Genomic DNA, 24,283 nt, shown 5'->3' on the forward strand with positions numbered 1-24,283 from the left:
AGTCTTTCCCAAACTGAGAGCGAGAGAGGAGCGCAACAGAGATGAATAGAACTACTGAATCACTTAGCGTGCATGACTGACATATAGTAAAAGTAGCCATTGGCGCATCAAATGACATAGCAAACGATGTGCCCCCCCCCCCCCTTTGATGGATTTCAGCATGGGACCTGAAGGTCAGGAGGACCACCCGCAGTCGCCAAATCGTCCTGGTCGACAGCGTGATTGGCGCAAAGGTATCAGAGTGATGACGCAACAACCTCAACAGGTTTTCGTTCGTTAAACGTACTTCATCGTTTTCCACCCACACCAGGGTCTCTATATCTCAGGACTGACGTGGCAGGCGAAGATATCACGAGTCAGGACACATACATCTAACCCTCCTTCTACAAAGATAGCAGGGAAACCGCGTTCTCCGCCTCCCCTCCTGCAGACAACAGACACACACACGACACATCACCCTCCTACAGAGATCGGAGTGGCATGTGTTACATTGTTGCCTGTAATTAAAGAGGAACACCTATATGAGTTTAAAGCAGCAGTCCTCCCTGTACAATTTAATTTTTAAGCCCTACTCCCCCTCTCACCCCCCTTATTTTTGCAAGGATAGGAATCTGGGGGTCACCGGAGCAGAAACACGTCTTTTTATTTTTGGAGCGCTTGAGATGCCATCATACCTGAAAAAAACGTACTGGTGAAGATAGAGCGCTGCAGTCCCCGCCAGAGGAAACAAAATGGCGGTTGAATTATCCCACATTATGCAGACCGATAAGAAGCCATGATGTCATCCGTTTTGGCTTCCTATTGGCCTGGTGGACACAGGGGAATGAAATACCAGGAAGTACCGACACTACATTCATCAGCAAGTATCTCGTGAACCAAGGGGTCCCCTGAGCTGAAATTGGAACCAGTTCAACTCAAGGGATCCCTTGGCTCTGAACCTGTTAAATAAAAGGAAGTGGGAGGCCTTAGGGGGAACTGCTGCTTTAACTCATAATGTTAGTGTCTTTCCCCCTGAGAATGTCCATTAAAAAAAAAAATCAGGATTTTCTTGATCGCCAGCATCTGAGGTTACCATGGTAACCATTTTAACCTCCCAGACACTAAGGGCCTCATGCAGTAAGCGTTGATAAGGGAATTATCGCCATTTTATAGCCAAAATTGGGTTTGAGATTCAGTAAGCGCCGATAAGTGCTTGATATCGCCATGTTTCGGAGCCGATTATTTTGTTATGGGCAGTCGGCTGCCGATAAGCCTGTTTTCGCCACTGATCGCCACTTTTTTAAATCGGCTGGATTCAACAAAAAAAAACAGCTTATCGGGCCTGATCGGCACTACGAAATTGAGATGTTATGGCCAATTTCTCCCGCCAACTAAAGTTGGCAGTTTGGAGGGGAGAACGATCGCTAAGGCTGCCGGAACGGCACTTAGAAAAAAAAATCTTCTGTACATCAATGGAGTCAATGGAGCGGGGACGTATAACAGTATAGTACTGTTTACGTTTCATTGCTCACAATACAAACGTCATTTGCATTACAGTGTGGGGGCATTCCCTGCATTGTGTCACAGCTGACGTGTATTATTTGCATAACATTATACTTTTACATGTTTGCAGCATTTGCGGGTCACATTACTCATCATGTGATGATGTGGCAAGGGAAAATACTATACTCAACTCTTAAAGGAGAACCTCACATCATATCACACATTTTAATGAACTGAGCGACAATTATTTACATGATGTTACACATGTCACACATGTCACACATACACAGTATATTCATCTTCCTTTACATTACACAATGCTAGTAATGTGTCACGCATCTTTAAACGTTCATGTACATCTGTATTCTCATGTTTACATATACTTTTGGGTCCTCCCTATTTTCATGACGTCACTTATTGGACGCTCAATCACATTGCATGTTTACATTGTAACCGTAGCATTACAAGCACTTCAACCTAACTTATACACACATGTACAGTAATTCAGCATTGGGACACCTTGTAAACTCATTCTATACCAACTATCCTCATTACACAAATGCATGCATATGCACACGACTATTCATTGTTGTCAACATGTCACAATAACATGCCTAATTACACATGTTACACAAAACTTTTCCCACGTCAATCTCAGCCTTTTTGCCTAATTACATGACTGACTGTTGCGTTCACAAGTGTTACATGCATTGCACATGCAACTATTTATTTGCAAGCAATGTTTCTACAAAGGTTCACGTCACATCATTGCCAAATATCATCATTCCCTGCAGAATACACACAACAAATACTTATAACAAGAACTGCACACAGCTTGCCACAGAAGTACTTTATTATGTTAATGTAACACCTTGCATTTTACTATGTCACCTGACATCATCACATACCTATTTAAAGGACGCCCATTACCTGATCATTCACAGCTACTCATTTCAAAATGTTGAGATTGTTTAGGAGACGGAGGAACATTCTTTTCTATGACATGCTTGATGATGAAGACAATCATATAGGGCAAGGGAGGGACACACCGAGGGACAGTGACAGTGACAGGGACAGTCACGCGGATACGACAGAGACAGGGAGAGGGACAGGAGATCAGAGGAGAAGACAGAGGAGACAAGTTGTGCCTCGTCCGCGTCTGTACAGGGAGAGAACCCTGTTAGATGGGATGAGTGAGGAGGAGATTGTAAGTCGCTATCGTTTGAGTTCAGCAGCAATCTTAGCTCTTTATCAGGAGTTAAGGGGAGATTTAGATTTTTTCACAGCCAGAGGTCGTGCAGTCCCTGGGCTTGTTAAAATGCTGTGCTCATTACATTATCTTGCTTCCGCGTCATACCAGACAACTGTGGGCATAGTGGGCGGGGTCTCGCAATCTACATTCTCGCGGGCCTTGACCCAGTTTCTCTATGCACTCAATAGACGCGCTAGGAATTATATTCATTTTCCTACAGAGGCGACAGAGTGGCTGGAAGTCAGGACTGGCTTTTATAATATAGCAGGGATACCATGTGTGCTGGGTGCAATCGATTGCACACATGTTGCTTTGATTGCACCTAGTCAGAGTGAGCATGTGTACCGCAATCGTAAGCACTACCATTCACTCAATGTACAGGTGGTATGTGATGCGACGATGAGGATAATGCATGTGGTACCCAAATTCCCTGGTTCCAGTCACGATTCCTCCATCCTGAGCAACTCTTCAGTCTTCCATGCGTTCGAAGAGGGACATTTTGAACATGGTTGGCTGCTGGGTGAGTACACATTTACATGTTATAACACAAAACACATTTTTATTTAGGAATGTTGGCATTGTACAATTTGATCACTAATGTCAGCTTATGTGTGCTACATTCATTATAGGTGACTCAGGATACGGAATTAGGCCGTGGCTCTTGACTCCGGTGCTAAACCCTCAAACTGAAGCAGAGGAGAGGTACAATGCAGCCCATATATCTACAAGATCTGTTATAGAGAGGACATTTGGCCTACTCAAGACCAGATTTAGGTGTCTGGACAGAACTGGTGGGGCTCTTCTATACAAGCCTCAAAAAGTGTCTGATATTATCCTTGCCTGTTGCATTTTGCACAATGTTGCACTCAGGCACAATGTACAGTCAGACCTAGCTGAGCCTGTGGTAGACGAGCATCCCACCCATGTAGCTGCTGAAAATGAACAAACAGCCAGTGGTGGCCAGACACGCCAGAATCTCATCAATTCATTTTTTTCTTGTAAGTAAAAACATATATGTTCCAAGTTATACTTTTATACTTACATTATGTTATCTTAACAATAATGTTTTTTTATATACCCTTCTGGTAGGACACAGATGAATATGGGTTGCACACCTTTCTTTTCTCTGCTGTGTGCACAAAGGGATGTGGCACCGGTATGTTATTGTTGCACAGGTTATATAATCCCTCTTCAATTGTACTTTAGTTGTGTGTATGTGAATACAACTGGGGTAACAAAGCACTAATATTTTAGCATTGTGTTGTTCCTTATGCTAACACAATACACATATTATGCCCATACTCATTCATGCTTCTAGTATGCTTACATACAATGTTATTGGTGCAGTGTAACATGTACATCCATATGATGTGTACACCAGGCTGATTTACATTTTGAATGTCATGAAATATACATGGTGTTGCACATTTAACACCAAATACACACTTTGCTGTGTTGTTTACGGTACTGAAGATGGCATGTCAATGTTTGCAATTTATATATTGTTCCTTTGCATTATAGGTATATCTCCAGTATGACTGATCATGGTATGTATATTTGCTGACATCTCTCATAAGATGTGCCTACATCAATCTTCCTATAATTATTTGTAGTAAAAACCCAACATATTGGTTTAAACACAAATGTTACATATATGTACTTTCTGTATCATGTATATGCATTTAGCTACTCTTGAGCTTTCATGTGCATTGTATTAGAAAATGATTACTCTCATTTCATCACATTTTATGTATGTTTCCTTATAAATTCCATTAATGTAATATAGAGGTGTTTGGAGACAAGGGGATAACTGTAGTTATTTCTTTACTTACGGGAGATCATTCATCACGGATGAAATTGACTGATCATAAAACTCCATGCATGAATGCCTGCAATCACAACAATGCGTACTACATCTTATATTTAGCAATGTTGGTGTTTTGTAATGCTAGGAATTAATAGTCAACATTAATTTAAATTTGTGACATGTGTATGTATAAGTCACACGTGTGTGGATGTGTCCTACATGTACCAAGTGTTAAACTGTTAACAGAGAAGACAAATTTGTCGCTAATGTTACTGTCATTTAGCATTTATAATTTACCAATATGACAATGTTGGTAATATTTTTGGAATATAAATCACGTCACTTCATCATTATCATGATGATAATTATCAAGTATTTTCACAATTGTAACGTCAATCACGTGCACATTAGCATAGACACACTTTGTAAGACAACTGTTTGTGTCTGTATCAATTTGTGTAGGATCCATGTATAACACCGACAAATGATAACACCAGCTTTATTATGGTAGCTTATATCATCATATTGACTATACTATGTATTTTTATAACGTTTAATAAACACAGTAAACTATAGTTAGTTAGGTTAATGAAATATACACAGAAACGTACTTCATTACATGATGTTGATGTCATATTCAGAACTTCATGCATTGTAGGGGACCACAACATCTGGCCAATAACATTATTTGCTACAGTCCCAAACCATTTTATCAACATACCCATGTAACAAGAGATTTTTAACAATAAATGGCTAGTTGGTTGTAAGTGTCCTTTACATTGGGAGAAGGAGTGGCTCAGTGAGTAAAGACACACACTGGCACTGAGAGTTTGAAGCAGGGGAGTCTGGTTCAATTCCCGGTGTCGGCTCCTTGTGACCTTGGGCAAGTCACTTTATCTCCCTGTGCCTCAGGCGGCAAAAAATAAATTGTAAGTTCCACGGGCCAGGGACCTCAGCCTGAAAAATGTGTCTGTAAAGCGCTGTGTACAACTAGCAGCGCTATACATGAACATGCTCATATTATAATTATTATTATTATTATTATTATTGTTACATAGTTTCGACAGTCATACGTTCCATTACACAATAGAATACACAAATGTGTTAGCAGAGTGGGAATGGTTGTTATATATAAAACACACCATGCCATAAAATGATAGTAGTCATTAAAGAACACTCAATAAAAATTCATGAGGCACTATTTTGCAACATCATTATGTTAATTAAGTGCTTATGCAATATAGGCATAAGGGTATCACATTTTTAATTGTTTGTTAATAAGCGCTGCAAGCAATATAAAATTAGTTCCATATGTAGTATAGTAGTCGGTGGCTCCTCCTCACAATCATCTCATATAAAGGTAGACTCTTCTGAAATCATACATTGATCCGATTGTATCTTCCCCGACATCTCTGAAATACAGCAAACACATGATGGTCAAATATGGCACCTTACTATATATGTATCCGTGACAACGCATTACACAGCTCTATATGATTGTGTACATACACACGTCACTCACTTATATGTTAAAAGTACAAGTGTACATCAGTATGTAATGTTTCTTTAAATTTGTAGCAGGCATAACTATGTATATGATGTGAACGTTGCCTGTATACTGACAAATGTGCGCGCACATCTTAGTGTGCGCACGCACTTCACGCTTGGCTGCACTAACTGTTAGCGCATGCGCAAAACAAAGCGTACGTTGTGCGTTCAATACATCTTGAAAATACCATTAAACATAAAATCTTTATTTCAAATACAATGAATACGAAACTACATTCGTTCTAAACGAGTACATCTGTATTCTTTTTAAACAGACGTGTTTGGACAGAAAGGACGGCCGATAATACAATGCGCAAATGCAATACGTGTGACGTCATGTTAAACCAGCGTGAAACGCACGCTAACACTCCTCCCACTCAATTAACATTCGGCTAACGCCCACTTTACGGCTACAAACACTGAGCCGCACACATGACACACTGCAGTTACTGTTACTATAACAAAACATGACAGCCAATAGGCTTTGAGGCGCGCACGTCGCTTGGGGGCGGGACTTACATCCGTAATCCTTTTTAAGGACGCCTTGGGCCATGACAAGGGTCCCACGTCATACGTGGTGGACCCGCTTTTAAATGTTGCATGATAACAAAACAGGTATGTGTTAGAGATATGTTAAAATGTTGCTAATATGGTTAAAGGGATAGGAAAGTACGTATATTTATTCCGTCAGCAATGTGTACTACTCTTTCAGGTTATACTATATTGTATTCGGCAACAATTTCTTTGTGATCGCTACATGTTATGCAGTCTGCAATGTTACGCTGTATCCACGCATTGAAAGGGAAAATGGTGGTTAAAAAAAAAAAAAAAAAAAAAAACATTTAAACGCACAGTCAACGCATAACGGTTGTTATATTTACCATTCTTCTAGAATTAACTCTTCGTCTGGCTGCAACTGGTCGCTCCAGAAATGCAAGGCATTTTCATCCACGCTTGACCCACCCGCTGAATCCAGTATGACACACATCTCCTCCATGAAGCGCTCATAGGAATCGCCACTGCTTTCTTCAAACAATTGGTCGGGAGGTAGGTTCATTTCTTCTGGTTCCCATTCCAATGCATTTTCAGCTGAAAGGCTTGGTACATAATCATAGTACTTTTGTTGTTGTACAATGTGGGTTTCAGGAATGGAGGGTGCAGATATTGCAGCAGGTATCGATTCACACGGAACAGTAGTAGCGGATCCATTGCTATTGGCATTAGGAATAAATATGCCTTTCACAACAATATATGTGCCCTCTTTCAGGGTAAAATGCTTTTCCTTTGCAATCTTCCAGAAACCATAGGTGTGTTCTAGCTTATCCTGCACACGTTCAAAAAAGTCATTAGTTGATAAAGTGAATCTTATTGAGGAATTAAAATTCCGCGCATGCCTACGGTCTTGGTAATAAGGATATTTAGCTCGAATCAAATCATAGATTTGGCGTGTGCTTGCTTTGTGTCCGCGACTGTTTAAAATTGCTTCTGAAACCATGTACTTATACCCTAAAAGGGGATTCATATTGTTAACGAATTCATCAGCCATGTCAGAGTAGCACAAAAGATGTGTGCAGTTCTGTCTTCTTTGCTCATCAAAATGATTCTGCTCAATGGCTAACAAATTCCTGTGTTTCGTTTTCAAGGTCAACAAAAGTAACTACTTTTACTCCTTATTTCAAACGCCAATTGGATGTGTCCTTTTAATTGGGTTAAGTTTTGTGGTTAGTGATAGGCGAATGTGGGAAAAACATGTATCATTTTTTTATCTCGTTTGTGAAAACATTCCTACACTTATTTCAGTAACATTGAGTTTTCTAGAAAAATAACAAAGAGCACTGTGTGAAAATAGTGCTTAGACAGCCATATCAGTAAATACACACACCTGCAAAATGAAATGTTTTTTTCCCACATACATTTCTGTGTGTATTTGAAAGTCTGGTTAACTACCTGTCTGCATGAGTTTAAATATGTGTGTATCTATATATATATAAATATATCTCTCTCATAAATATATATATATATATAGTGTATATTGTACTATATGTATAGTGTGTGTGTGTGTGTGTGTGTGTGTGTGTGTGTATATATGTATATGTATATGTATATGTATATGTATATGTATATATGTATATATGTATATATATATATATATATATATATGAGAGAAAAAGAGAAAAAAAAAACAGGCGCACACCTAGTGCATTAAAGTAAAACAAACATTTTATGGAACATTAAAAAGACAAATGCCCACTCACAAATTGGTTGTATCAACACAGTAGCATACATACTCACAGTTAGGCAGGTTGTTTATAGTAGGCGCTCCTTTGTATTTTTGTTTTGTTCTGATATATATATATATATATATATATATATATATATATATATATATAATGTATCTTTTTTTTTTTTTATATTGCAGGAGTACACACAACATATTGATGGCAGTAAGTAGGCCTTGTATGAAACCTATTTAAATGGTGATAAACATGAGTGAATTAAGTAATAAACATTTGTTTGCACCCAATAATGTTAGAGGCTCACACTTAGTATAGTTGTCAAACATTAGGCCTGTATTATTAAAATAGTGTGTTTTCACAAGGAAGCATGAAGTGTATGTTTTTTGTAAATACATCTATACCAGTTTAGATAGTACTATATATATACACACACACACACACACAGTGTGTGTCTGTGTGTGTGTGCATATATCAATACATACTACATATATTTTAGTATAAATTCAGAGATGTTCTTGAAACAAGAACACATAAATGATTAAAGGACAACATTACAATGGCCACCAAAGGTAAGTAATATTTAACACAAAATCCTGCTGTACACGTACAAGAAAGATGTTTGCAGTTAAATAGGTGCTTTTATAATTGCATGAAAATAATATGCACATGCAATGATTACATCAATTAACACACCCAAATGCAATGTTTTGCTGCAAAGTCAATGGCAGCTTCTCTAAACTTAGCAACTGGCTCCTGGTGGAGCATTACTGAACAGACGATTAATACATCAATATTTATAACACTATTCATTAATTAGGAGTGTTAACATTTCCAAAAATTCACGTGTACAAGAACATACTTGAAAGTTTGGAAACAACACAGTCTTCAGCATACATACAATAGTAATTAGATAATCTGAAGTCAACAAAACAAGGCCAAAGACATATTTTGTGAATTTTAAAATTTATTTTTTTTGTTCTTTTTGCGAGCGAGTAACAGGCCTGCTTGTTGTCTCTTGAATTTTCCTTTTTCTTTTGCCACCAACTTTAGGTACAACAGAGCCACTTTGACTGGCCTCTGGCACTTCACGGGCAGGGCTTGTGGCCAGTGACTCACCTACAGGGCTTTTGGGCAGTGACTCACCTACAGGGCTTTTTGGTAGTGACTGTTCACCTACAGGGCTTGTGGCCAGTGACTCACCTACAGGGCTTGTGGCCAGTGACTCACCTACAGGGCTTTTGGGCAGCGATTCACCTACAGGGCTTTTGGGCAGCGATTCACCTACAGGGCTTTTGGGCAGTGACTCACCTACAGGGCTTTTGGGTAGTGACTGTTCACGGACAGGGCTTGTGCCCACTGACACATGTGAGCAAGTTGGTAGACACTGCACAAGTGATGGTTGGTCTGTTTCATGTGTGTCTTGTTTTGTTTTTGTCGCCTCCTTTGTAGGTGTCTGCTGCTGAATTTGTACAGATGGCAGCGGTAGGATGTCATCAGGAACCTGCACAGCAATGTCTGCTACTTGACCGGTAACATTTGGGCCTGGTGAATGAATATCAGATGAATGTGGTGAAAACTGACCTGCATGAACAGATCCTGGCTGGGAGGTGTTGAATTGTGGTACATTAGTCATTCTCCAGTAATTAGCTTGTGTTTGCTGAACAACTAATGCTTCGAATGAGGTGTTGATTTTTTGCAACTGTTTAGGCACTTCAATGAAGACTCTGTGGAGATGTGCCAATTGTGAAACTGTTTCTTCCTGCAGTGCAATCATCCTTTCCAGCACTGTCATCAGGTCAGAATGGCGACGATTTTCTGCTTCCACAATTTTTCCCTCAGAAGCTACAATTGCATCATATGTGGTTTTTGCTGGACGATTTGGCGGTAAAACAGTTTCAATTGGAACCTCTTCATGGTCACTTGCTTGTATTTGTGTGTCTATGGCGGCGGCGGCGGCATCATCATCATCATCATCATCATCATCAAAATCCTCTTCATCATGTTCTACAAATAAATGTACACATTATTAAATGGCATGTTAATCTCTGCTGTGTTACTATGTAATTCTACTGTGTCATAAGTAACAACTAACATGTTTCCATACGTTTTATAACCTCACATTAAAAACTACCTTGACTTAAGAATAATGTTTGGACTCAGTATGAAATATGAGTGAATGAAAACTTGCTGTAAACTCACAACTCCTACATGATAGTTAACATCACTAACACAATACAAGTTGCCTTACACTTCATTTTCACTGACACTAAGTAATTCTATTTAAAGAAGATGTGCAAAACAAATAATGAACATGACAACATGACATATAGAAGAGCACATATTATATGGCCACCAACTGATACACTCACCTTCTAGGTGTGTTGAGCTGGCTGACCCAGGTGAAGACACTTGTTCAGTCTCAGGTGACACATGTCCTTCAGGGGCAACTATATATAACAATAACATAAGTTTTACATTTACATGTGTAAATATTGAACAAACAGTTATTGTATGTTCTGTATTTATGAGTACCTAACAGCATCATTTCCTTAACCCAAAATGTGTGTGTGAAAGTGAACATAAATAGTTGTAATAACAATGTACATGCCTGTGTACTTAGAACTTTTGAGTTCCCTAACATAAAACATACTATGTTCCTGCAGTAATGCGTGAGGATAAATAGATAAAATTTGTACATAAAAATCATATGTTGTGTAGTGATATCAGTATCATAATGTACATAACTATCATGAGATGACCATTCACAATGGTTATCATGAAGGTGGTCATATTGCAAAAAGTGTTGTTTTTGGTAGAGGATATGTGTGGTACATTAATATAAGATGTGGCACACATGAATGTGGCTGTGACTAAACAAGACAACACATGCAGTGTGTGATAATGTGTCGTTGATAGTAGTAGTTCAACTATAGATATGAGTGAACTAATGTGTGATGTACGCTTTGATAAGTAATGAGTTGTTGGGGCATTTAGTAGCTAAAGTGAAGCTTTCAAATGAGTGTGATTAACTTCAGTTGTGCTAGTCAGGTTGTAAGAACGGTATTCCCTTCCCCAAAAAGCCTAATCAGCCACACCTTTCAATTACTTGAAACAGGTGAAAATGGTGTGAACTAAGTTGACCCTAAAATGAGGCTGCAATTAGTGTGTGTGCTGAACCCCACCCCCTCTGTTGAAGTGTATGCTGTGATGAGATATTAATTGCAGCTGCTTTAACACAATGGTAGATGAGCTAAATAGTCGTGTGCAGTTTTTAAGTTATGAAAACAATGACATAAAATATGATACGTGTGCCTCATTATGCTGTCTGTATATGAGTTAAAGCAAAAATGGACCTTTTCATAAACAACTATAGATGTGTTAGTGCAAGTGATGTTTGTAGGGCGTTGCATGCAATATATTTGATGCATGCTTAAAATAGGCAGTAATGTCATGTTTGTCGGAGTAAAATAAATAAAATACACAATAATATTCTACATATTTCTGTTCTGTACCTGTAGCTAGTAATAATTTCTGATTAACATGTGTTACACATGTGTACTACCCTGTTGTTCCCCATCTTCGCCCACCATCAATTGCTTCCACTGCAGCAATGCATTTTGGGAATTCACATGTAAATGAGCACGCAATGGCACGTGCTATATTAGTTACTGCTTTTAGTAGGACTACAACATATATGTCTATTTTGAGATATATATATATACAGAATCAGACATATACATATATAGATACAGGTATGCTTATATTGTGAAGACAGTATAAAAAGCAGTGTAACTATGCAAAATAACTGTAAGCAACGACACGCCTAGTACAGTAATATTTCTCACCTGGTGGAAATTGTGAGGGGTAAATTCCTATATCACGGTCACCAGGTAAGCCTTCCACGACGACGGGAAGTAATTTTGCCCGAAGCAGCTCCTCCAATGGACTTAATATGAGACGTTGTGGTGTGGGCCCACCTCCAGTGCCAGTAGCATGCACGCGTTGGTGTTGTATTTTCTTTTTCAATTTGGACCTAATATCATCAAATCTCTTGTGACAATTCCGCTTGTCCCTCACATGATTCCCACACGCATTGACACCAATGACTATTGTGTCCCACATTTCTTTTCTGCTTGCTGAACTTGTCCGCCCTTGAAAAACATATAAAATATATGAGGTAAATGATTAATAATAGAAGCACCAGTTTCCTACACTGCTAGCTGTTCCAAGAGATAGCAAACATGCTGTTTTATGTGTAATATGTGAAGCACATGAGCATTCACTACTAAACCTATACATGTAAGCAAGGTTGCATTCATATTGTATGCAGTTATGGCAAATTGACCGCCTGTGTTTAGTTGTCCTTGTAAGGCATGATAAAAAGCTGTGTTTCCAGACTAATTAACATAGAAAGATATTGTGAACCCATATTTGCATATGAACAAAACTCAGATGACCTAGGATCACATGTATTTGAATAATAAATGTAAAGGTACACTTACCTAGTAAATGTCCATATATACTGTCATAGTGCTCCAGAATGCCAGTGACAAGAGCTGTATTTTCCTGGTCATTGAAGCGAGGATTACGTGGCTTCTCCACACGTTTCTTCCGAGCAGGTTTAGGGTCAGAGCTTGGCTGGTGCTGACTGGACTCTCCTTCTTCCAATGGAAGAGCCTCCAAAAGCTGGCCACCAGCAAGCACGCCACCACCAGACACCCCATCAGCAACTGCGCCACCAGCAGCACTCACAGCACCAGCACTCCCACTCCTAGCACCAGCACTCCCACTCCTAGCACCAGCACTCCCACTCCTAGCACCAGCACTCCCACTCCCAGCAACAGCACTCCCACTCCCAGCAACAACACTCCCACTCCCAGCAACAGCACTCCCACTCACAGCAACAGCACTCCCACTCACAGCAACAGCACTCACAGCAACAGCACTCCCACTCCCAGCAACAGCACTCCCACTCCCAGCACCAGCACTCCCACTCCCAGCAACACCACTCGGTGCACCAGCAACATCACTCCCCTGAACAGTACGTTCACTCCGACGCGTACTCGCACGAGTAGCACTCCCACTCCCACCAGCATCACTCTTCCCACGCTTTGCGGGCATACTTCCAGCACTCACAAAAAACAGACAACTAATGTACAGCCAATCACACGAAACACTTCCACATATAAAACAAGACAAAGATGTAAACAAAACAACAATGGACAAAGCTCACCCAATACACAACAAGTCTCTCCGTCAATATGCAAATGTTCAATCAGCCAGCTCTGTGCGTCTCTCTCTCTCTCACTCCCAACAACACAGAGAATGATTAGCAGTACACGTTGCCTTTAAATATGGCGCGCAATCCAAAACATGCTTGTTTCGCCTGATTCAGCAAGATTTGTGATTGGGCAACCTAACAGCACCCCGCCACGCACGCCGATACACCTGTGTGTGATCGGCTCATCATCGTGAGAGTGGGCGGATTTGTTTTCGGGTTGATTTTGAATGTATTCGGCACTTACTGCATACGGAGAGGAAAAATCGCCATTAACATGACTAATCGGTAAGCTTGCCGATTTCACTTAATCGACGCTTACTGCATGAGGCCCTAAATCTCCTGAAAGTGCACAAAGAGATTGTGTAAAGCACGTACAAAAATTAAATGCAAATATATGACGGCCAGCGAGCAGCGGACCGTTGTTTAAAACCGCGTGTTAAATGAGGCATATGTCAGGAGGCGTCAGCAAGATCAATACCTGACCAGGGCACGTCCGCTTGGTGACAAATGTAACTGGTCATAAAGCATATTAAATGAGTCCCACCAGATAAATCCATTCACTTTTCGCTTCTGTATAATCAACATGAGACTTAATGACGGCCCTGTGGTAATCAAATGACAAAGTGGCCTTCTCTATTATTATGATTTAGTAAGTGGCCAGCGTATCTCATACAGGGGGGAAAACATAATGGGCTAGATGCAGAAAAGGGTGATAAGCATTATCACGCCTCCGTTCCCATTCATATGAATTGGAGAAAAGGCATGCTAAAGCTTAGCACCCTTTTGTGGATCTAGGCCAGTGGTTTCCAACCTTTTTTTGGTTAAGGAACCGTATGTGAAATTCTGAGGCACCCCCAACCCTCTCTAATAGCTCGTCTGAGATCAGATGCATTGTAAGGAACCCCAACCATCTCTAATAGCGCGTCTGAGATCAGATGCATTGTAAGGAACCCCAACCCTCTCTAATAACGCGTCTGAGATCAGATGCATTGTAAGGCGCCCCAACCCTCTCTAATAGCGCGTCTGAGATCAGATGCATTGTAAATTCTTCTGTATTTGATACAATTTTTTTAAATCACCAGAAAATTGCGGGGAAGCCTGTAAGGATACCCAAGGGTTCCTAGGAACCCTGTTAAAAAACACTGATCTAGGCTGCTGAATAGATTAATCTTCTATTGGCTAAAATATTTACAGGCTGGCTAGTAAATGTTACACATTGTGTCCATATAATACAATATGAATAAATTGATTGTGGTATCTCTGCTTTTGTAGCTATCTTGGATTTGGTCAAAGTTCAAAAATCCCCTTGATTTCAATGAGCTTACTTTTCACCCATAAAGATGGTGCAAATATTTGCCCCAGTTGTGTGTCCTGAAGACTTTGATGCGTATCCCGCACAGTGGAAGCATTTAGCCAAGTAACATTTTCTAGATCATTTAAACAGTTGCTTTATAATTGAAGTGTAGCAGTGAACGAGTCCCCCCCTCCCCCCGGCCCCGAGGAAACCATTTGATGAACTTCATAAGGGCTTTTAAAGAGTGCAGGAAAAGACAGAAGAAAAGTATAAGGCTCTATAGCAGGTATTGCCAACTATAGTCCTCAAGGGCCACCAACAGGTCAGGTTGAAAGGCTATCCATGCTGCAGCACAGGTACCTTAATCAGTGGCTCAGTCTGTGCTGAAGCAGGGATAATCTTAAAACCTGACATGTTGGTGGCCCTTGTGGGCTTGAGTTGTTGCCCCTGGTCTATAGCTTGGCCAGTTTTTAAGTTTTTTTTGCACCAGTCGAGCTTTGATAAGCACAATAACAAATATCACGGAATATACCGTGGATTTTGCTTTCATTAGAACTTAGTTAAAGCTCATCGCTGATAGAGGGAGGAATGCTGCAGTGGTTTCAAAGCTGCAGTGATCAGGTCTGATATAAAATGCTACATTTACTTTCTTTCTTTTAATTACAATTTAAAACTACTCACAAAAATAGTTTTGCATCAATGTTCCTCCGGGGCTGTAGTTCTCTTAATGTTTATGGGGTTTACATATCCAGACGAAACTGGTGAGATTCTGGGGCAAAAAGACGGCGCCTGATCTTTTAAAGAAGACAATTTATTGAAAGCAATAGGATTTTTATTTTGACATATTTAGTGCAGCTTTGTGGCCTCGGAATTGCACCAGTTTTGTTCGACTGCACAATGAGGGCAAAGGAACCAAACTGCGCGAGGTCTATGATAAAAACGCAAAGAAAGTCTGGCTTTCCAAAAAGTTTTGCAACCGGGACATTTCGAAACATCAAACCTTCCCACAGGCTCTGAAGATACTAAGCCACCGATAGTAAACCTATGAGAAAATTAAGGGATGGAGTGACAAACTGTAAGACCTGCCTCAGGTAGAACATTTCAACATCTGATTGATAAATTCCACCAAGCCCAGTGAAGTGGGAAGAATCTCCATCCATCATCTGGTGCCTGAAAAACACATCGATCAGAGAGGAAAGATAATTTACAGCTTCAATTATCTGGAAGAAACAGCTGAAGGCAGAGGCTGCAGTAAGTGCCGGTGGAAGGGATGAACCCGTTTTTTCATCCCTGTATATTTAGAGTCTTATTTTTTTCTGATGAATTTAGTGTTAATGGAAAGTGCGGGATTGACAGGAAGAGAAACTGAGAATGTTCCCATTTGCTCACTCAACAGACAGTGAGAGACTTCTGCAATGCATACAGATACAGATACTTCACTGCAGATTAATCTGTGTACTCCAAAAAGAAGAATATATTTATTATATAACAGTCCAGGCAAGGGCATCTTTACCTGCATTCATATGGGGACGGCGATACTTGGCACTTACATTTTTTTATTGATATAATATTTTGTTATACATGGATCTATTGGTTCTGTTTTAAACGGTCTCTTTGGGCCAGATCCACAAAGATCTGTTAAGTGACTTAACATGGTGTTAATCTAATTTAACACCTCCTTAAATCCTACTGGATTTCTTCAAAGGCTAATAACGTAACGTCAAGTGGTGTTTTCCTGCAGAAAGAGCAAGGTGTTAAGAATAACGGTAGTTTGTGATAATGAGATGCAAAAGAGTAATTTACCCTAACATCACATATCCTCCAAAGTCCTTTAAGATAAACGCAGGGAATTAATGTTACGTTAGTTAAGTCATACTTAAAATTGCTATTACTCCCTCCCAGACCCAGAAAAAGAGCGGTGGTGGTGATGCCGGTGGAGAAGGACTATCACCCACCCGCTATCCACCTTTAAGACCCACCTTAAGGCCTCGGTCCCGCTGCGCTCGTTGGCGCGGGCGGCGGGTCGCGAGTTCCCCACCAGCAGGGGAATCCTCGCGAGCCGGTCCCGGTCCCCACTGGCTGCACAGCTGATTACACGCTGTAGCGCGTCAGCCGCTGGAGACACCAGAGAATGGTGTTTTCTAGCTTTGACGCGTGACGTGTGTGGCTGTGAGCCAATGGGGAGGGGAGGCTTCGGGAGGAGGAGAGGCTTCGGGAGGAGGAGAGGCTTCGGGGAGCGGGGAGGAGTGTGGAGGGACAGCAGGTGAGTGCCTTTCTCTGTGTGTGTGTCTGAGTGCGTGCATGCCTATCTGTGTGTGTATGTGTGTGCCCGAGTGCGTGAGTGCCTGCCTCTGTCTGTGTGTGTGTGTGTGTGTGTGTATGAGTGCCTGCCTGTGTGTGCGCGCGTGTGTGTGTATGAGTGCGTGAGTGCCTGCCTGTGTGTGTGTGCGCGTGTGCGTGTGTGTGTGTGTATGAATGAGTGCCTGCGTGTGTGTGTTTAAACTTACTTTCCAGCTCCAGCCCGAGTCCGTGGAGGGAGGGGGGGGAGAGTAGCGGGTCCCTCCGCTCAAGCCACGCCCCCCTCCCTGTCAAACCGCCCACCACCCGCCCACCTCCCGCCCACCTCCCGATCAAACCTCCCACCTCCCGCCCACCTCCCGATCAAACCTCCCGATCAAACCTCCCACCTCCCGATCAAACCTCCCACCTCCCGATCAAACCTCCCACCTCCCGCCCACCTCCCGCTCCGGCTCCCGCTCCCTACAGACCGCAGATCGCGGTCTGTGTATCTCAGCGCACCGCCTGTCAGCAGCGCAGGTGCGCTGACTCTGGGAGCGGGGCCTTAGCCTAAGACACATCTGCTTAAAGAAGCATATGAGTAGCACTGGATAATCATGGACACATGACACAAAGCTTGGCCTCCTGCAGACGCACTTACTAGTATTCCCTCCTACTGTCTCTGTACGTTCTCCCTACCTACCAATTAGATTGTAAGCTCCTCGGAGCAGGGACTCCTTCCTTAATGTTACTTTTACAGTATGTCTGAAGCACTTATTCCCATGATGTGTTATTTATATTTGCTATTTATATGACATGTATTACTACTGTGAAGCGCTATGTACATTTTATGGCGCTATACAAATAAAGACATACATACATACATACATACACCCACACTCTCTTCTTTTGGGTCTACATGAGAGTAAGGCTAAGACATACTTATGTCCCGTTATTGGAAGCTAATGGCCGTTGATTTTGCATAGGGTTATCTTTGTGGATATGTGTTATGCTTAGGGAAAATAACATCCGTTGCTTTTTAGGTAATGTCACGGTACGAGTTGTGATTTAATGAAGTTTTGTGAATCCCTCAGTATCCTTCCTTTTCAAGGTTTAAACCCTAGCTGGACTAGTGTGGCCATGTGATAACTGCCATACCCACAGACTGGGCCCTCCTCAATGGGCATTCCACATCATAGCTTATGATAATTATCGTAAATAGGAAAAGAAACAGGTATCTAATTGGGACAGGAAAATGGCCAGACTGGGCAGGCCAAGAGGTTCTTAGCTACTGTTAATTTCGATGTTTTGTCTCTATTTTAAAAAACAAAAAAACTCATTATAATATTGTAATGTATAGTTGAGGTGATTTTATATTCTATCCTAAGTGTTAGTGCTTGCTAATGTTATTGCAACTACCTATCACTATAAAAAACATTGTAATAGTAAATACATTTAAATGTTGTGGTAACCAGGTATTTAATTTCAGTTTCTAACCAGTTTAATGGAAACTTTGATTAACGGCAACTGTGGTTATAGAATTAGAGGATATTTCCGGTGTTTAGAAGTCTTACCATTGTGAGTATAAAGCTTTCTAAATCTCACTGGTCTCTCATTGTGGGTCCATTACAACATATTGCAACCACACTTTTCCAGGACTAATGCCTCTACTGTAACATTGAACTAGATATTATTCAGTGCAAAGCTCTGTTGAGGTACGGTGTATCCAACCTGCAGAGTTGCCCTAGAAACAACCGAGGAACCCACAAATAACATGTTATGGATCCATAACCCTCAACTTTAACACCTTCTGTGGTGGAGGTGCCATTGCTTCATATTGGTCAGTGACAGTAATGTAGAAGTTGTAGAAATATGATAAACATTTTTTTAACATATTCCTTTATAAAAATGTAATCTAATGAAAGTAAGAGGCAGGAGAATTCTCCCACATTTCCCCCTGCAAGGATTGTTGGCCAGTTTATTCTCCCCCCCATTTATTGTTACACTGAAATGTCCAAACAGCAATTCCATTTTTTTTTTAACATAATTGGTCCAGAGGAGATATTTTGAGGATGAACTGCGCTATTTTTAGCTCCTAGAATTCTCTTGTTATATATATATATTTATTTTTTTACCTATTTGTGTCATAGCCTTCATTTACAAACAGCCCTAAAAGGGACAGATTAAGCCAAAGTTAGTGAAAACACCCCCATGCAGAGCAGAATGGAACATTTGGTCACGGCCATTTTACGGCAGCCAAATGACCGCCGGCGTGTGGCCGCAGATGTACCCTTCACTGCAGCCGATCTACTGCTGGAACCCCTGCCACCGGCCGCTTCTAAGGTAAATTTGACTGGTTAGGGTAGGGGTGAATATAAGGAGTTTTAGCGATTAAATTAGGGGGTTAATTTAAGGGGTTTTAGTGGTTTTAGGGCTTAGGGTAGGAGGTTTTACGGTAAGGCACTTACCTGAGCTGTGAAGTGACCGACGGTGATAGGTTTCCAGCGGCGAGGTGAGTACGCGGCAATGCACCAGTGGCCATTTGGTAGCAGTGAAATGGGCGTGACTAAATGTTCCAGACCATTTCAGAGTCCCCATTAATAAGCAAACCTTTAAGAATTTCCATTGAAACCAAGACAGGCAAATGTTTACTTGAGTTATGGTTAGATTTCTTTAAGTCAATTGCATTGCGAAGTTGTTTGCAAAATGTTGAGGGTTTTTTTTAGGGATTTTCGCCCTATTACGATTTGATAATCCCACGCAATAGCCAACTTTGAGCTGAAAACATCATATAAAAGAGGGGCTGGTGACAGGTAATACCGGAAATTAGAGACGCTCAAAATATTCTCCTGACTTTTCGAATGTGACCCTTTCTGCGAACTTTAAACTTTCTTAAAAATATTTGGAGGAGTTCAGGCAAAAAAGATGTCATAGTCTTAAATAAAATTAGAATTTTTCCCGGAGAGAGCGAGAGTCGTATTTTTTTAGTCTTAGGGGCCTATTCTATAAGCCTCGATAAGACACTTATCGAGCACTTATCCGCCAAAATGAATATATGCCTATTACCACCCGAGGACCCCCGGTCACCCACAGGGACCACCTGAGGATCCCCGGACACCCACGAGGACCACCGAGAAACCCAGGACGCCCACGGGGACCACCCTTGGGGCCTCAGGCACCTGCAGGGACAAACCAAGGACCCCCAGACACCTATGGGAACCACCCGAGGGCCCCCAGACACCCATGGGAACCACCTGAGGTTAACCCCTACATTACCTTAGCGGTATTAACCGCTAAGGTAATGATGGGGTTAAGTCCACCCGCAACCCACACCTCCCCCCCCCCCCCCCCCCGCAAGGCCTAAACACACACCAAGGGCCATTAATGTACAGTACATAGCGTTTCACAGTAGTAATACACGTGACAATAACAGATCATGGGAAGAAGAGCTTCAGACATAAAAGTAACATTTAGGAAAAGGAGACCCTGTTACAAAGAACTTACAATTTAATTAGTAGGCAGGAAGAACATACAGGGACAGTAGGAGGTGTATTAATTTCTGTATATTCAGGGCTTATATAGTGCAGTCTGGTTATACTCAGGGTCCGTGTATAGTGCAGTGTGGTTATACTCTGTGTCAGTGTACAGTGCAATCTGGTTATACTCTGTGGCAATGTATATAGTGCAGTCTCAGAATTTAACCAGACTGCACTATATCACTGGCACTGTAGCGATTAATTACTGCCCCAGGCCAAGATGTCCTCCCCCAAGTAAAATCCTGGCTACACCCCGTGGCTGAGGTGTCAAAAAAGGTTAATCAAAATCAAAATGTTACACATGCTTATAAAATTATTCTAATTCCACAAATAATGTATAGCAGGGACACCATTATCCTAATTAACATTGTACAGGACCGGATTGTAGAGTTGATTATCAGTGTAACCAGAGCTGTCTGCTGGGAGGGGTACAGTTCAGGAGGAAGGGGGGGGGGGGGTTCTATTCCACAGATAGTTTCTCAATTGAAATAGTGACATGTAGCCAGACAATTAATCGATACGCCCTTCTCTAGCATCTGTAGCTAATTCGTTATACTGTACATCTAAAGGAAGACATACAATGTTAATGCCATGTCAGCACACTATAGGCTCCGCTGACAGTACATTGTAATTGTGTGTTGTAGTTTGTCTATATTTATAGGAGAACTTAATGGGAAGCCAGCAGAGGGAATTCTGGGGTGAAGACGTCGCAACAGTGCCCATTTGGGAGTGGGGAGGGGGACTTGGGGATGGGGGGACTGGGGGGTTGGGGGCAATAAGAAAGTGTATTTTGTTCATGGAGTGCCCTTAACCTACTTGTTCCTAACCATGTTCCACAAACCCCATCGTTTGTCCATGACCTCAGAATCTTCATAATATTAACTTTATTTCATATAGCGCTTTTCTCCCCATGGGAGCCTGCACAATTACAGCATAGTGCGCAGGACGCAGGATTGTTACAGACACAGTCCCTGCCAAGATGAGCTTACAATCTGTTTTTGGTGCCTGAGGCACAGGGGGATAAAATGACTTGCCCAAGGTCACAGGGAGCTGACACCAAGATTTGAACCAGGGTCTGCTGATTCACACTCAGTGTCATTGTTATCAATGTCTTTACTAACTGAGCCACTCCCTTGTCCCTTATCTTGTAGTAACCCCATCCCCTGAATTAAAGACACCATTAACAGGTGACATGAGACACCGAGCTGGCGGTTAACTGGCCACAGCTTTTATTTAAACACTAACAAGATTATCACAGTAATCCTAACAAATGTAGTCACCTTCCTGCCAGAGTGCCCTGAAACGTTACACAAGGCCGTTAGTGCATAGCTGTGACCTGTGTTCTGGTCAGGAGCCGCCGTGCACACTGTCCCTTCTCACATTACTGAATAAGCAATCTCGAGGGTGTAGCAGGTTTATGACCCTCACCAACCACAACATAAGCTTCTCAACAAAAACAGAGGTCTTTCTGGCAGGGCCTAACCAGCCACCAGAATACCACATGCTGCAATTGTGACAAATAAAACCATATCAACTCTGAAAAATGTAAACCACACAGATATTCCTCCACAGAACAAACCCCAGCCTTTACTCCATTTGTTTTTGTAATAAACTATTACCATTTTTCTTTTTATAATTTTAAACAATTACCCAGTAACAGAGAGGGAGCATAGTCTTCTCTCTTGTCCGGCCTGGACAGGTCACTGTCGTTTGTCCCTACCCCTTATATCAGCTCTATATTAGCCCTCTCCACAAGACCTTCCTCTCCTTTACCCCACTCCCTAATTGAACCACTTCACGTAGGAGAGATGGGCTCCTCAATGCCCCCCCCCCTCCCATTTTTGAGGTCCGGGCTTCCTTTAGTACTGTGGCAAATGGCTCCCGTTGAGTAGCGCTGCCGTTTGCCCAGGCTCTTCACGACACAGTCTTCTAGGGTATGATTTGTAGAAAAGGAGGACAAACACGTATATACACACACAAGAGGCACTCAGCCTCAAACCTTCAGCATTTATTTTTTCATTAGTGACACTAAACATTTTAAACACCGTCACTTTAAGAAACAAACGAAATCATAAAAATAACATCTACTCCTGTCAGGAGTCTAACTCACATGCATATCCCTATCTGCAATGTTGGCTGGATTAGCCAGTTATCACACACAGATATAACATTGAATCCTTAACTGTCAGATGGGTACAGCGTCCCAATAGATTCTCAGATGCTGCAACAAGTCAGGTGGCCGTCTACCCCGAACTGGATCCTGGGAAGCAGCGTCCTCCCAACTTCCAGAATCTAAGAGAGAATGAAGCAGCCAAACTAACTGCAATATATTCCTGTTCATCAATTAGGAAAGCAGGTGAGGGAAACGAGAACCATTGTAAAGTCTGGTATGGATTTCCTATCCACCAGTCTTAGTGACTGTGAATCAGTGGAGCGGATCACATCCACACTAAGTCTGCACTTTCTGTTATAAATCAAACAGAAAGCTGCCCACTATCCTGGGACTATGTCACAGTACTCATAGATCAGATAATAAGCAGTACTTTTTTAAGCAGTTAATTTTGGCTGTGACCTGCTCCCTGATGTGGCAGATGGAAGATGAAGTTTATCTCTCCAGTTCAGAAAACTTCACAGCTTCCTAAGAAATGCAGAGATCAGGGGCGACTGTATGAGCTAACATTTTGTTTCAACATTTTTGTGCTTCAAACGTTTTGTAACGCATAGCTCACCACAAACGAAGCGCGACCGCGGTGCTGAGGTAGGGAATTGAGAAACGCCAACCCACAGCCACGCGGGCGCGTCTAGGGTGTAGATTGGTTGTGCAAGCCGGATCAGGGTTATAGAGTGCAGAGTAGTCGTATATACTTGCCAGGTCAGGCTTGGAGAATAGTGGATCGTTGGGGTACTTTGCCAAGGTCAGGATTGTAGAAGAGCGGATCGTCAGAGTACTTTGCCAAGGTCAGGAGCGGAGAGAAGCGGAGTCCAAGAAACTAGCAGGGTTCAGGCAACAAAGGGTTAATCAAGCAGATAAGACAAGGTAGCAGGAACAGAATGCAGCAAGACACGGCATCACACTGACTATGCTCAGCAAAGGTAAGCTGAAAGTGCAGGGTATATAAAGGAGGAGACTCCAATAGCAAGCAGGGGTGGAACCAGGAGGTAAATCGTCATAGGCTGCTGGTGCACACAGGTGTGTCCAATGATGCAGCCGATCAGGTAGGAGGTTGCTTGCAGCCCGCACGTGTCACAGGGTTCAGAGGGCAGGACTTGGAGTGTGTGATACTCCCACGCCGGTTCCGTGAGACGTCAGAGTGGGGGCGGAGCCTGGAACGCGCAGCACTGCCATGCTGGTCTTGTTTAACAACAGAGTAGGGACGGAGCCTACCGCGCGCGTCAGCGGGGAGACTTGACGAGCGCCCACGATGTACAGCCAGGTGAGGGACGGGATTAGAGGCCGCAGAGGGCAGAACAGACAGCGCAGGGTCCGCGCACGCGTGCGTCACAGGACCGGAGGGCTGCGCTATTTGAGTGTCTGTGACCGAAGGGCCAGTAAGATGAGGAGATGGTCC

General features: G+C 42.0%; 1 protein-coding gene across 1 annotated transcript in view; it reads right to left on the reverse strand.

Moving 5' to 3' along the window:
* Positions 1–8,875: 8,875 nt before the first annotated feature.
* LOC142494760 (uncharacterized) overlaps positions 8,876–24,283 on the reverse strand; it is a 35,310-nt gene continuing 19,902 nt past the window's right edge. Inside the window, exons 6-11 of the mRNA XM_075599199.1 lie at positions 20,245–20,357; positions 19,314–19,347; positions 15,976–16,071; positions 13,927–13,946; positions 10,696–10,773; positions 8,876–10,330 (exon numbers count right to left, since the gene is read on the reverse strand). Coding sequence (XP_075455314.1) covers positions 9,291–10,330; positions 10,696–10,773; positions 13,927–13,946; positions 15,976–16,071; positions 19,314–19,347; positions 20,245–20,357 — 1,381 coding nt within the window. The 3' untranslated portion in view covers positions 8,876–9,290. The remainder of the gene's footprint in view (positions 10,331–10,695; positions 10,774–13,926; positions 13,947–15,975; positions 16,072–19,313; positions 19,348–20,244; positions 20,358–24,283) is intronic.

The sequence above is a fragment of the Ascaphus truei genome, chromosome 5 (assembly GCF_040206685.1).
Source record: "Ascaphus truei isolate aAscTru1 chromosome 5, aAscTru1.hap1, whole genome shotgun sequence".
Classification (NCBI taxonomy): Eukaryota; Metazoa; Chordata; class Amphibia; order Anura; family Ascaphidae; genus Ascaphus; species Ascaphus truei.